The following is a 15,519-nucleotide window of genomic DNA, read 5'->3' on the forward strand; positions in this document are numbered from 1 at the left end:
CTTAAATGTGTTGGGTTGGCCAAAAGGTTTGTTCGTTTTTTTCCGTAAGATGGCTCTAGTAGTGCTTAGTTGTCTTTAACTTCATTCGAAACAATTTTGTTAAATTGTATTGTGACAGCTGTCATATCAGCGTGCATTTTTAAAAAAACATCAAAATTGGTGAATTTTTGTGTAGTCATTTTAATACTGAAGATGGAAGAAAAAAGCAACATTTTCGGCATACTATGCTTTATTATTTCAAGAAAGGTAAAAACGCAACTGAAACGCAAAAAAAAAGATTTGTGCAGTGTATGGAGAAGGTGCTGTGACTGATCGAATGTGTCCAAAGTGGTTTGCGAAGTTTCATGCTGGAGATTTCTCGCTGTACAGTGCTCCACGGTCAGGTAGACCAGTTGAAGTTGATAGTGATCAAACCGAGACATTAACTGAGAACAATCTACGTTATACCACGTGGGAGATAGCCGACATATTCAAAATATCCAAATCAAGTGCTGAAAATCATTTGCACCAGCTTGGTTATGTGAATCACTTTGATGTTTGGGTTCCACATAAGTTAGGCGAAAAAAACCTTCTTGACTATATTTCCTCATGCTATTCGGGACTTAAACGTAACAAAAATGTTCTGTTTTTAAAACAAATTGTGGTGGGCATTGAAAAGTGAATACTGTACAATAATATGGAACAGAAGAGTTCATGGGGCAAGTGAAATGAACCACCATCCACCTCACCAAAGGCCGGTCTTCATCCAAAGAAGGTGATGTGTATATGGTGGGATGGAAGGGAGCCCTTTATTATGAGCTCCTTTCGGAACACCAAACAATTAATTCCAACAAGTACTGCTCCCAATTAGACCAACTGAAAGCAGCGCTCCACGAAAAGCGTCTGGAATTAGTCAACAGAAGACACATAATCTTCCATCAGAATACCGCAAGGCCACATGTTTCTTTGATGACCAGGCAAAAAACTGTTACAGCTTGGCTGGGAAGTTCTGATTCATCCACCGTATTCACCATACATTGCACCTTTGGATTCCCATTTATTCCGGTCTTTACAAAATTCTCTTAATGCAAAAAATTTCAATTCCCTGGAAGACTGTAAAAGGCACCTAGAACGGTTCTTTAAAAAGTTTTGGGAAGATGGAATTATGAAGTTGCCTGAAAAATGGCAGAAGGTAGTGGAACAAAATGGTGAATACGTTGTTCAATAAAGTTCTCAGTGAAAATGAAAAATGTGTCTAATATTTTTACTTAAAAACCGAAGGAATTTTTTGGCCAATCCAATAAGAAAATAGGACAGTGAAAGAGGCTGCAGTACTAAAAGTTCCCATAGAGTCACTATACGGAAAATTTTGGAAATTTAAATATCCACTATTGGAATTAAAACTGGTTAATGAATGAACATGCAGGATGGCTATTTTGACCCAAGTTCTCTAGTTAGCCAACTCCTTCTTCCTGTGTTCTAAAATACTAAAAGTATTTTAGTATTTCAAACAAAATTTGTAGATAATCTTCAAGTTTATTTTTGGCCAGTAGTTTAAAATCTGCTAGCCTACTCTGGCAGTATAAGAGTTACCACCAAAATCCGTTCTTCCCTTCTTCCACAGTCATAGAGTTTAGCCTCTCTTGCAGTTAGGTATGGCCATATGACTAAGTTCTTGCCAGGAGACTGGGGGCAGAAGTGATGTGAGCAAGTTCTGGGTCACTTGGTTAAAAGGAAATTGGTGGGCCTCTAACTTCCCTCCTTCCCATGAGCTGGAAGGCAGATGTCGTGGTGACCCAAATTAAACCGAGCACATAAGGGCAAGCCCCTGAAGGGTAGCAGAGTAACAATATGGCAGGAACCCAGCTCCCTGAATGACTGTGTGCAGCAAAGCTGCTCTAAAATCCTGGGCCCCTCACCTTTAGGCTTTTATGTATGACAGAAAAAATCTACCTAAGCATTTTAATTTCTTTGTTTCAGAAGCATCTACCCTAATTCACCTACCAAACATTTTATTAGATAATACAGAAGTGGAAAAATAGTTTGGGTTTTGCCTCCTTTGTAGTTCCTTCTTATCATTTGGCAAAGGTGTTTCACTCCTATCAACTTAAAAGAAACAACCCAAAGACAGGCCATAGCAAGGAAGATGTAAAGAAAAAAAAAAATACAAATAATCAAAAATTGGCGAACATACATGATTGTGCTAGATCTTAATGTAAAACAGAAATTCTCCTTTTTCTATCTTTTTAAAAATTTTTTTCATACTTTATTTTTTATTTTATTTATTTATTATTATTTTTGGCTGCATTGGGTCTTCGTTGCTGCACACGGGCCTTCTCTAGTTGCAGCAAGAGGGGGCTACTCTTCATTGCGGTGCAGGGGCTTCTCATTGCAGTGGCTTCTCTTGTTGCAGAGCACAGGCTCTAGGCGCAAGGGCTTCAGTAGTTGTGGCACACGGGCTCAGAAGTTGTGGCACACGGGCTCAGTAGTTGTGGTGCACGGGCTTAGCTGCTCCGCAGCATCCTTCCTGGACCAGGGCTCAAACCTGTGTTCCCTGCATTGGCAGGCAGATTCTTAACCACTGTGCCACCAGGGAAGTCCCTCCTTTTTCTTTATAAATATGTGATGCATAAAGTAAACCAAGCATTTCCTAGTGAGTGAAATCAAGTTAACGAAACTCAATACCATCTTGACCACATACAGCTCAATGAATCAATCCACTGGTGTCTTAATCAAGATGAACTTCTCCACTGACTCCAACAGTGACATCAGCCCTTGGGCTTCTCTACTCACAGAACAGGAGACGATTGTCAATCAAATGCTGCCCACCAGAACTTTCCCACTCATTTGCTAACTTCTATTCACTTTCTCCTGAACATTCTGACATTTCAGAAATAGAATTTTCTATAAATAAATGTTTTATTCTTATAAAATTTCTTCTTAAAATAAAAAGCAAAACCAAAACTCAGTTCAGTACACCAGAGAAACAAAAAGTTATGATCAGCTTTTTCACTTAAACACCATCTATGCTCAGAAAGAGCAATTCTTTGTGAACTACATACAAATGTTTTTAAAAGCAGGAAATATCAAAATATTCTTTAGACTATTTAGATTATTAGTCTAAATTCCTAGAATTGTAGGTTAAAATAAACAAAATTTGATGCTTGATAGTGATGGCAATTATATTTACATTCAAAACCTTTTCTACAAATGACCTTGCTTCATATTTTATACAGAAAACTGAAGCTGAGAGTGAGCTCCCTTGATTCCTGCTTAGATAAAAGCTTATCTGCAGCCCCTACTGCCCTTATCTGTAAAAAAGTATTTCCTCCTATCTTTAAATACCCTTTCTCACTCCCTTCTGAGACCCTGCTTCACCAATTTTTCTCCAGTTTTTCCATCATAACGCCTTGCTCTCTTCAGGTATATTAATATGCCCAAGTATCTGTCGCCTTTAGTAAAACATTTCTCATGTTTTTTGCTCCCTTCAAAGCCAAACTTCTATCTCAAGAGTAGTCTTTCCTCTCAGTCTTAACTTCTCACGGTTACTCCTCAACCCTTTGGATTCCACATAAACACCTTCTCTGACCTCCCCATTGACAAGTCTAAGGGAAAGTTTTAAATTCTCAATTCACTAACCTCTTGGTGATTGAAATGATTTTTCCATGCATTTCAAGGACTCGCCAGATTTGTCTTCTGATTCTCCAACCTCAGTCTTCTTGGTGTGCTTCCCTCCCTTTGCCTACTCCTTAAATGTTGTCATTCCCCAGAGCTACATATTTGCACCCCCTTTTCTTCTTCTTCCTTTTTCGTTTGGTCCTGTCTTCATACTCTGTATGTCTCCCAAGTGCAATTTCATTCAATCCCTTGTTTCAACTCCCACCTAATGCTGATGACTCCCAAATCTATGATTAAGTTCAGATTTATTTCTTGAGACACAAATACATTTCTAGTGGATATTTCCATCTGCTTATACATGACTAAAAATAATGTCCAATTTGAATTCATCATCTCTTTCTTCAACTTCATTACAACGGACTTTTCTTTCCATTTTCTCTCTTTTGAACCACATATATAGTAGTTCGATCAGAAGCCTGGGAAGATGAAAGGTCAAGGCTGACTCTGGATTGTACCTTTTACTGAGATAGAGAAACTGGTCTACAACAAAGAGTTATCAAACCTTTAAATATGAACTGCAAAGATATTATATTGCTTTCCTGTGGTTTTTTTTTTTTTTTTTTTTTTTTTGCAGTACGTGGGCCTCTCACCGTTGTGGCCTCTCCCGCTGCGGAGCACAGGCTCTGGACGCGCAGGCTCAGCGGCCATGGCCCACGGGCCCAGCCGCTCTGCGGCATGTGGGATCTTCCTGGACCGGGGCACGAACCCATGTCCCCTGCATCGGCAGGCGGACTCTCAACCATTGCGCCTCCAGGGAAGCCCTCCTGTGGTGCATTGTACATATAAAACACTTTCTAAGCAAACAGTAATAAGTTCTCAAATGCTTTTGTGTAAAATCCATGTTCAATAAGCAAACCATAGTCAGGGGATTATGAATTGCTAAGGACTACGGAAGCAGTATTTTGTAAGCCAGTAGTAGGATCAGGTAGTGGCTAAGTATGGAATTCTTCTAACCTCATTAATATCTTTTATAAACTAATACATATTTTTAGGTATAATATTCTGAATTCATTATAATTCCTACAGCTGTCAATAAGTCTAGTTAATTTAGAGCAAGAAATACGAAAAGCAAATTGGGGTAGGAATTGATCTCTGAGATCAATGAGTACTTCTTAAGCAAAAACTGATTCTCCTTTAGATTGTTATTTACAGCATGTAACTATACACTCTTTCCATAAGTATAACCCCCTTGGTGTTCTGCTAATAAAACAATAATTAATAAAAATGATTAATAACCTATAGGATAGTACAAAACTGAAATATTCATAAGATAAATATTTACATATTTAGAAAACGTGAGTGATGAGAATTATAGATGTAGTTATTTGGAAGCTGTAAGAAGGCCTATGCTGAAAGAAGGCCTGAGAGACAAACTATTCAAACTTGGGTATTTGGTTAATGTTTTCTCAAAATGAACAAAGTGGGTCTGCCACTTGAAAGAAAACAACTGACAGTCTTAGTAGCCCAGCGGTTCTCAACTGGTGCTGTTTTGACCTCCAGGTGACATCTGGCAATGTTTGGAGACCTTCTTCGTTCTCACACCTAGAGGGTGTAGGGGAGATGCTACTAGGTAGAGGTCAGAGATGCTGCTAAACGTCCTACAATGTGTAAGGCAGCCCTCACAACAAGGAATTCTCTGGCCAAAAGCAACAATAGTGTCAAGATGGAGAAATCCTGTGGGTGCCAGTAATAAAAGGTAAGCTTTCAAACTAAAAAATATAAAAATTTAAATTTATTTTTACTTCATCTGTCACCATAAGCCTGACAGTTTCCCAATACTTACAGACTTTTCTGATGAGATAAGTGGTGACGTTAACGAATGTGAATTTTTGATATTGTATAATAAAATGTGCCAACACTTGGAAGATCCACATAACTCAGTGAACTAATGTGTTCCAAATGACCAATACATGAGGTTAAAAATTTATGCTTGGTTAAAAAATCCATTCAAAGTATAAAATATATCAGTGGATTTTAATGCAGAACATAAAAGGTTAACTGCTATGGTTTCAGATTCCACACTTCAATAACTTTAAGAAACTACTACTAGTTAAGTTTTAGTGTAATATTAAAGAAGAATTTCCACAATTTTCTGAAAAGGCTATTAAAATACTGCCTTTTCTAGTTACATATCTGTGTAAAGCTGAATTTTCTTCATACACTTCACCAAAAGAATGTATTAAATAGACTGATTCAGCAGCAGATATGAAAATCCAGCTGTCTATATTATATTAAATCAGGTGTTTTAAAAATTTGCAAAAATGTAAAATGCCACTATTTATACCTTTTTCTGAAAATGGTTATTTACATTAAAATATATTATTTATGTTACCATATTATGGTTTCCTACTGTTACTATTAAATTAGTTACTATTTTAAAAGTTTCTCAGTCAATTGGCAAATTTACTGATATTGGTAAATATGAACAGAAATAGATATAACCCACATAGATAAAAGCTCCTTGGCGGTCCTCAATAAAAAGAGTAAAAGGAGTTCTGAGACTAAAAAGTTTGAGAACCACTGATTTATATATTGTAGTTCTTGAATGCTGATATTTGGATTACTAAATATCCCTATTTTCCAGGTATTGGGACAGAGATTAAATTATGCAAAACTCTAGGTATAAAGTTTGAAAAACAGAGTATTTGAAATCTCCCAAATAAAGCAAATCGTATGTTCCTTACAAGATCAACTGAAAGCTATCACAGGCATACACATATGACTAAAATGGCTTTGAAATTATTGACAGTGTAACCAGAAATTGGAAATGAAGCCATTGTAAGGTATTTCCAGCCTTAGCCTTTGCCATCATAGCCACTTTTTAATCCCCGTTATCTTCAAATACCCTGCCATCTTCCAAAGTGCTATATGCCACGAAGTCTTACCAACTTTACAGATATGAGTTTATTAAAGAAAACTCTTGCCAGTTAAAGATATTAAGGAATTATTTGCAATATAACAACTTTATTTAACTCATTAGGTGCCAGAATGTTACCAACATTTATGTCATGAGAAACAAGCCAAATTATTAAAAACGTGTGTTTCAATATGTTTCAGGACTGAAAAGGTCTATTTTGCCTATCACAAAACAAAGTAATTCTTTACTTTGATAAAGCATTTGAAGATGGCCCTGTCCCCGTGAGAATTAAGGTAATACAAGAGTATTTTGCTGATGTTACTAATATTACATCTAAATAAACAGGTGTATTAATATGTATTTTATAATGACATAAAAAAAACAGACCAAGAACTATCATCATTAGGGTGAAGAATGGTTAAATCTCCAGGCTGGAGAGGGCATACCTACCTAAAGCTTTCAAAGATGAAAGGGAGACTACGTTAAAATATCTGCCTAGGTTTTTCTGTGAGCATTGAATATACAACTTTGGAACATCTCTCATACAAAAATATCGAGTGACATGTTGCTTTCCCTCCCTCCTTTTTCAAGGGTATAGAGAGGTTAAGACTGTGAGCTCTGGAATTGGAGTGCTTGGGTTTAAATTCCTGCACCACCATTTACTGGTAGTATAACACTGGGCAAGGTACTTAACCTTTCTGTGCCCCAGTTTCCTTATCTGTAAAATGGACACAACAACAGCAATTATCCCATAAAATTGTTGTATAGGCCACCTGAAAAAATACATAATATGTGACTTAAAACAGAGCTTGATAAACAAGAAGCACTCAATAGATGTGAGCTATTATTGTTGTTATATTAAGTATTATTGTTACCTAATTCCCTAAACTACAGAGGATAGCAACCACAAAACCACGGTATCCAGGGCTGACGTGACATGACAGATGTAGGAACCTACATGACTGTGAATCTTTTCCTTACCAACACTAACATTCCTTTAGTTGAAGGAGGGAGATGGATACTAACAATTACTGAGTAAGAGCTAGTATAAATGATAGGGCTAAAATTAAAAAAGAAAGTAGTTAGCATTGAAGTGAATTTAGAAATAACTAACAATAAATTTTAAAGTACTAGGTCACAAAAGCGTTATATTACAGATTTTACAAAATTTTACAGACACTCCATAATAATATAATTATATATATTTTTTCTAGAAGATTATATAATACTAAGAGATGAGTGGACGCTGAAAAAAAAGGGTACTGTTTGGATCAGTACCTTCTGTCTAAAGCCTTGAGACTAAGGAAAGAAATAGCGATTTCTAGAAAACATAAACAGGTAAATAAAACAAAAGAACCATTGCCTTCTCATGTGACAGAGGGCACATCCAACTTAGAAAAAAATTAATTGTTGGGTGTTAATTACTATAATACAGCAAGTATCTAGCATCACCATTACGCAACACTTTAGGTTTAAAAGGTGCAGAATTCCCTCACTGAGCCATTTGCTGAACGCTTACAGATGAACTAGGCACCGTACTCGTACTAGATATGGAGGAGACAAAGGTGAAGGAAATACAGCGCCTGCTTCAGGACGTTCACAGCCTTTTGGAGAAGACATATATGTAAACAAATAATTCAAGTACCACAAAATAAATATTTAAAAAATAGCGATTTGAATGGAGTGCTCTGGGAACTTTGAAAGGGACACGGCTCACTGCCAGAAAAGACTTTATGAAAGAGGTGGTAACATTTGAGCTGGATCTTAAAGGTGAACAAAGAGTTTTCAGATTGAAGGAGAGACATTGTAAACATAGGGAACAACACGTGTGCAAAAAGTATGAAGTAATAAGTCTGGAGGACGGTGACATTTCAGGTAAGGCACCCAGTGATGCACTGGGTGCCTGAGGCGAAAATGAGGCAGGAGAAGGAGGTCTCAGGCTATGTCAGACTGCGTCTCCTGTGCCTTGGGCAATCCTGTGAGCAACGAGGTCCCCGTAAAGGTATTCCACCAGAAAATTGACACAGTTTGGTTTCTTAGAAAAACAAGTCTGGGGCTACTCTGGAGGACGCACTTAAATAGAAGACAACTCAAATCTGAACCTGCTAAGTAAGAACCCTGTTAAGCTATTATTCTCATCTTGCCTGAAAAAATAAGCTGCTTTAACAAAATAGTGTCCCTAAACAGATGATCAAAAATCAACGTAAACGGGCTTCCCTGGTGGCGCAGTGGTTGAGAGTCCGCCTGCCGATGCAGGGGACGCGGGTTCGTGCCCTGGTCCGGGAAGATCCCACATGCCGCGGAGTGGCTGGGCCCGTGAGCCATGGCCGCTGAGCCTGCGCGTCCGGAGCCTGTGCTCCGCAACGGGAGAGGCCACAACAGTGAGAGGCCCACATACCGCAAAAAAAAAAAAAAAAAAAAAACAACGTAAACTGCCATCATCAAGGTTAAGAGAACCAAACTATGTACACAAATGTATCATATTAATGAGTTATTATAGTGATCTCATAGAAAATTATTAATAGGGCTATAATAAAACAAATATTCAGCTCCAGAACACAAGTCAAATATTTTTTAAAAGGACAAAATATTATATATACTCCAAAATATCAACTACAAAGTAGTTTTATTTTTACTTCTTCATACTTTTGGGCTCTTTTGAAATTTTCCACAATAAGCAAGGAATACATTTATAATCATTAATAAATTTTAAAAGCATTCACTGTTATTGCATTTCATCTTTATAAAAATTCTAAAACTAAAATATTACCTTTTTGTCCCCTTGTTTTCGTCTTCTTAACCCTGGTCTATAATCATCTCCAAATCTCAGAAAGTAATAGTAAGAAACTAGCCTCTCAATAGGATCCCTTATGACATTAATGTAAATTGGCTTCTTCTTCACACCAAATCTGAAATAGAGAAAAATTTAAAAGGTGACATCAACCCTTTCATTCTGTTTGGGGTGTCCTGAAATTGAAATTTGAGGTATTAGTTCTATATGGAAAAAAACATGAGTTAATTAAATAAAATGCAGTATGTGGAGATTAGAAAATATTTTAGGATTATACTACAATAAAGTAAATAAGAAATAAGAATTTTAAAATTACAGCTGAAGATAAAGGAGAGAAGGGAAAATTGAGTGACAAATAATTTTAAATTTTACTAGCAAGAATTACATAAAACATTTCAATTTCACATAGCAATGATTTCTCACTTCTGACCCACCAAACTAGATAAACATTGTCAATGGATATAGCAGAAGTCCACACAAGCGCGATCATTTGAGCCTAACGTCTGTGATGCTAATTTTAAAGACAAGATAGAAGTGAAAAACATTAAGTCTTCAGCATTATTTCCTTAGGGAATGATAGAGTTGGAGGAACACAGAAGGAGTATACTTTAGCCACCCTTGCAGATCCTAGAATTGTCTAGCTGATTCCTGTTCTAATATCCTCACGTATCCCAGCCTTAAACCTCAGTGTTATCCTGACTCTCCTTTATTCTTCTTTAGCACGGTTACCAAGTCCTTCTGACTTTTTCTTTTGTAGGCTTTCTCAGAGATTTGACCTGTCTTCCTCACTTCCTTTCTTGTCACAACTGCCCTCTTTGTAGGCCTCTTGCTTGGATTACTGCAATAATTGATGGTTTTCTAATAATAAGAATTGGTTTTCTTGCATCCAGTCTCTCTCCCTTTCAGTCTACCTTCATACCAATTCTCAACTGATATTTCCTCATTTATTAGATCACTCTTCTTAGAAACCTGAAATACCCCTACTGTTTATGTTGACTTCAAACCCAAACTCCTTTACTTGGTTGTTAATGTCTGCTTGCCTTATGTCTTGGGTTCCACCTTACTTATCTAACTTTATTTTCAACTCTCCTCAAACAAGAAACATCTATCTGTTACAGTTAGGCCCACCTCTTCTGCTTCCCAACAACTCCTATTTCTCCTTACATGCCTTTGCTCATTCTATCTTCCTTAACTAGTCCTATTCTTTCTATTACATTCATTCATTCAAACAGTACCTTTTCGTGTATCCAATATATTCCAGGAACTATTCTAATATTAGGAAAACAGCAGTGAAAAAAAAGGAAAAATTCCTCATCCTTCTGGAGTTAACATTCTACTTGGGAGAGACAGAACATAAACCAATAAATAAGTAAATATGTTAGATGGTAAAAATACTAAGGAGAGAAATGATGCAGTGCATGGAATAGGGAGAAGTGGGGAGAGTACAATTCAAAACAGGGTTTTCCAGGGAGGCAGCAGTATTATTATGTGATGAGAAGAGAGCCATGTAGATATCTAGGAGAAAGTGTTCCAGGAAGATAAGACTTCGAAGTATGAAGGCCCCAAAGCAGCTAAGTGCCAGGCATTTTTGAGGACCAGCAAGGAGGTCAATCTGGCTGCAGCAGAATCAGGAAGGGGACAGGAACAGAGAATGGGAGTGGAGAGATGGGGGTGGTGGTAGAAGACGTGCAGATCACGTGGGCCTTGTAGAGCACGTTATGTATCAGGAGGGAGGCCTTCCTGAGTCAGCCGAGAAGTGTCACGATATGGAATCTGATGTACAGCATGGCGACTATAATGAACAATACTGTACATACTGTATACTTGAAAGTTGCTATGTCAGTAGGTTTTAAATGTTCTCATCATGACAGCAGCGACAACAACAAGATGGTAATCATGTGAGGTGAGGATGTGTTAACTAACCTTATTGTGGTAAACATCTCACAATACATGTGTATAGCAAATCATCACATGGTACACCTTAAACTTACACCATGTTATACGTCAATTATGTGTCAATAAAGCTGGGGGAAAAAAGGTTATTGGCTGTTGTTTTGGAATAAACTGAAGCGGGCAATAACAAAATCTTGTGAAGTCTAGGAAGTCTTCCTGATGACTCCAGCATACAGTGCTATCGGCTCTCATTTGACACCTGCACCCAGGAGCTATTGCTATCAGGCAGTTTTACTCTTGGCTTGTCCTGCTAGCGTTTCTCTTGTAAGTCTTTCCTCCCCAATAGCATTATAAGCCACGTGAGGGTAGGCAGAGTGCTTCACACTTCCTTTATATATTTCACAGGGCCTGGTATACATAAATACTTGCCCGCTGGTTAGTACTATTTGAAAGATTAAAAAAAGTATTAGCAATCTCTCTAAAACTGGGAATCACAGTGAGAAATGAGAAAAGTAAGCTTAAGTTGTATGACTCAATAAGAGATAGTGGAAGTTGATTATTCTCTTGACAGTCTTGATATGTTCACTCGTCGGTCCACAGAAACCCTCAATTTAGCTAACTGCTTATAACAAATTTCCCTTCTTACTAAAATACTTTTTCAAAGGCACTAAAAAGCACACAGCTAACCTAACTAGTTTCACATTTTCCCCTTACTTCTGCCTGTTACAATAAATGTCTTACGCACAGCAGGCATTCTATAAATGTTTTACACTAAATGCTTAAGCAAATGAGTAGTGAAAAGAGATCACAGAAGAGAAAAAAGCAAGGTGCCTGGATATAACTCGATTCTTTTAGCTTCTGAATTATTGTAAATTAACTGAACAGGAAGTCCTAACTTACAAACAGGCTGTATTCTATAAAATTGCTTTGTGTGTAAAAAGGGGAATTCTTCTGAATTCTAGTCCTTTTCTCATCATTAAGTAAGTGTAAGTCTAAGTCACTAAAATCCTTTGTACATATGGAAATACTGAAAACTACACAGAACTTTTCGGTAAAACATTATTATATTAAATTCGTGAGTCGGTTTATTAGAACTCGGGACATATTTTTTTCACTGAACAACTCATAAACCTATAAAACCAACAATTCAGTAAAAAAAATTTTTCACAAATTTTTAAAGGAAGAAACGGTATTGTTGCAAATATACGGCACTGTCAAATTAGGTATCAGGGTAGAAGCTCCATGAGGGCAGAGGATTGTTTCTCTCTTGTTCATGGCTTTATCATTAGTGTTCAGTGTCAGAAACATAGGTGTTGGATATTAAAGTTAGGTTGAATAGAACGTTGTGAATTGGCCACTTACAAAAGCCTTTTTGTGGGACAGTGCACCCACTAGTGAGAAGAGGGTAGGTAGGGAGGTATCAGGGATACACAGTTGCTACCTTAACTGCTAGAGCTGTCTTGTAAGAGGAATCTAAAAGGGGGAAGCACAGGGCAGTGGGGCAATGACTCCATTCTTAAGACTGTGGGATTCCCTGGGAACCTCCTTTATCATCTCCATTATTAGCCACTGATCCACGTGAACTATTCCCTTGGGAATTACTTCGTCCCAGAACATCTCCTACCAATGCCTCTTCTTTTTTGCTTTCTGCTAGCCCCTGACGTGTGGAACAGATAGCAATTCTTACCAAGTAGAAGTGGAAGGGGGACATGGCACTTGAGAAAACTCTTCCTGCTGTCTGGGAAATGACTTTCTGGGGCATGGCTTTGGGCGGTGCTTATATGTATGAAACATGATTTTAATGAGATAAGCTATGTGAACTTCTTCTGAAAATGGCTAAGAACTATTATTTATAACTTAGGATATGGCTGTATAGACATAAAGGCAAGGAATTATAACTGAAAATAGGCATGATAAAAGAGCATCAGGCCACTCAGCTCAGCTAGTTAGGAAACAAGCATCCTCTTAGGTTTGTATGTTTAAAACTTTGGCCAAACAGGTAGTTTTGTACCAGTGGAAAAATATGTTCTGTAGTTGCAGACTCCAGCTTTAACCCTGGTCAGTCATCTGAGCTGTTCCTCAGGAGGGCTCAGATGGAAGAGTAGAAAACCCATCTTCCCTCCAGGAAACTAAACTACCATTGACCCATTAGAACATAATCTTCCTAGGAAGAGAAGAGCAGATTTGGTAGGAATCTGCAATGTTATATGGCGATCAAAAGGGAAAAAATATAATCTGAGCAGCAGGTTGGTAAGAAACCTTATTCTTGCCATGTCAGCATGTATGTACGACGGCAAGAGAGACAAACCAGGCACATTTCCTTACACCCACACTCTGTATAGCCTAGGATGAATGAACAGTAAGAATAGCTAAAAGAACAAGTGCATACTCAGAACTTTTGAAAGGAACCTTGTCAACTGGCTAGGCAAAGCCTAAATGGAAGATGATGAAGCTGAAGGAGGGCTGAATAGCCTTTGGGAAGCATTAACGCTTTGAGATGTCTGCTTCATACCAGATTTAACACTTCTAGTTAATCAGCAGTCTCACAGGGGGAACAAAGATATCTTATACGGTCAACCGATGGTTGGATGAATCTGTGGATACGGAACCTGCAAATAACAAGGGAGGACTGTACATATTTATTCTGGACTCTCTTATCCCTAAAGTGTTCATAGAAAGCTTCAAATCCTTCTAGTGGTAAGTTCTCATTGTCTTGTTTCAAAAACAGTGAATGACCTGTTGGTATTTATTGGTCCCACTGATAATGATGTTAAGAATAAAAGGTTTTTAAAATAATTATTTATCTCTTAAAAAGAACATTCATCTATTAAAATGGCCCAAATTTTAAAAAGGGGGGAGTGTGGTCCAACAATACCGAAGGCTGGTAAGGATACACAGCAACTGGAACTCTCGTGCACTTTTGGTGAGACTGCAAAATAATAAAGCCACTTGGGAAAACAGCTTAGCCGTGTCTTACAGAGCTACCAGACAATCCAGCAATCCCACTTCTAGGTCCTCCCCAAGAGAAATGAAGACATTATGTCCACACAAAACCTGTATGCAAATGTTTTGACAACTTTATTCATAATCACCGAAAGCTGGAAACAACCCAAGTATCCAGGAACTGGTAGATGGACAGTAAGGATGGTGGTGCCTCCTTCCTTACTACTCAGTAAGGAACTAACTACTGATACACGCATCAAATTGGATGAATGTCAAAAGCATTATGCTCAGTGAAAGAAGCCAGGTTCAAAAGACTTGGTGACTGACTAGATATATGTGGCAAAGAAAAGCGTTGTTCAAGATGACTCTAAAGTTTCTTGCTTGGGTGTCTTGATAAATAAAAATGGGTAAACTTCCCAAAAGAGAACATTGGAGGCAAAGAGAGAATCTTGAGCAATGCCTTATTAGGACCTGGGAATAAGGAGGGCCAGCACAGAGTCAGACAGGGAGAAGAAAACACCAGTAAGACAACATGGTAACTGAACGAAGACAGAGTTTTAAAAGGGCTTAACACAGCTCTGTGTGAGTCACAAACTAACTGCTTCACCTACATTATCATATTTAATCCTCACAACCACCCATGGAGTAGTTATTTTAATTATCCTCATTTTACAAATGGGGAAACTGAAGATCTGAAGTCATGTGGCTGAGACTGCTGAGCTGGGAAGGAACTGAGGGGGATTTAACTGGAAATCTGACTTGAGAGATTACTCCTTAGCATCTACAGGATCAATGCTACAGAAAGAGCTAGTAATACAAATCAATAAAAAGCCAACTCTAGCATATTACTTGCAATGATTAAAATAATTTTAAAAATGTTTCTACAGTGTTTGTGACATATTTGTTGAAAGTTGTAGAAAGTGGTGCAAACTTCAACTGGTTCAGCAGATACGTACAAGGCAAAAGGGACAATCGCACATGAATCTACATACTACCAAACTTGTCCTGACATATCTGTTTCTTTACTGATTTACCTCTATTGTTCTGAAAAAGACAACAGGGGTGATACAGAGAAACCAAAATGATGGTGATGAAAACCCATACTCATTCCTGAGGATGACCACAAAAGTACACACCTGACGTGGACCTGAATAAAACTGACTGTTGGATCAAGAATAATTTCCAAATATCTTTCTAAGACCGGATGCTGACATATGACCCTAGGTAGCTAGATCATAAAAAAATCTCAGCAGAGTCTGATCAAAAACAGCATTAAAATAGTTTTCTTTTAGCTGGACATTATCCTTTATAAAGGAAAATGTTCTGAAAAAGGTTTTTGAAAGAGATGTTCAAATGTTTTTCTTTTGTATAAAATTTG

General features: G+C 37.7%; 1 protein-coding gene across 4 annotated transcripts in view; it reads right to left on the reverse strand.

Annotated features, from left to right (window-relative positions):
• The window catches only part of HS2ST1 (heparan sulfate 2-O-sulfotransferase 1), a 187,686-nt gene that overhangs the window by 11,819 nt on the left and 160,348 nt on the right, over positions 1-15,519 (reverse strand). For all 4 annotated transcript variants that reach the window (XM_004262991.3, XM_033432095.2, XM_033432102.2 and 1 more), the window contains one exon: positions 9,285-9,423. In XM_004262991.3, coding sequence (XP_004263039.1) covers positions 9,285-9,423 — 139 coding nt within the window. The remainder of the gene's footprint in view (positions 1-9,284; positions 9,424-15,519) is intronic.

The sequence above is a fragment of the Orcinus orca genome, chromosome 1 (genome assembly GCF_937001465.1).
Source record: "Orcinus orca chromosome 1, mOrcOrc1.1, whole genome shotgun sequence".
NCBI classification, from domain to species: domain Eukaryota; kingdom Metazoa; phylum Chordata; class Mammalia; order Artiodactyla; family Delphinidae; genus Orcinus; species Orcinus orca.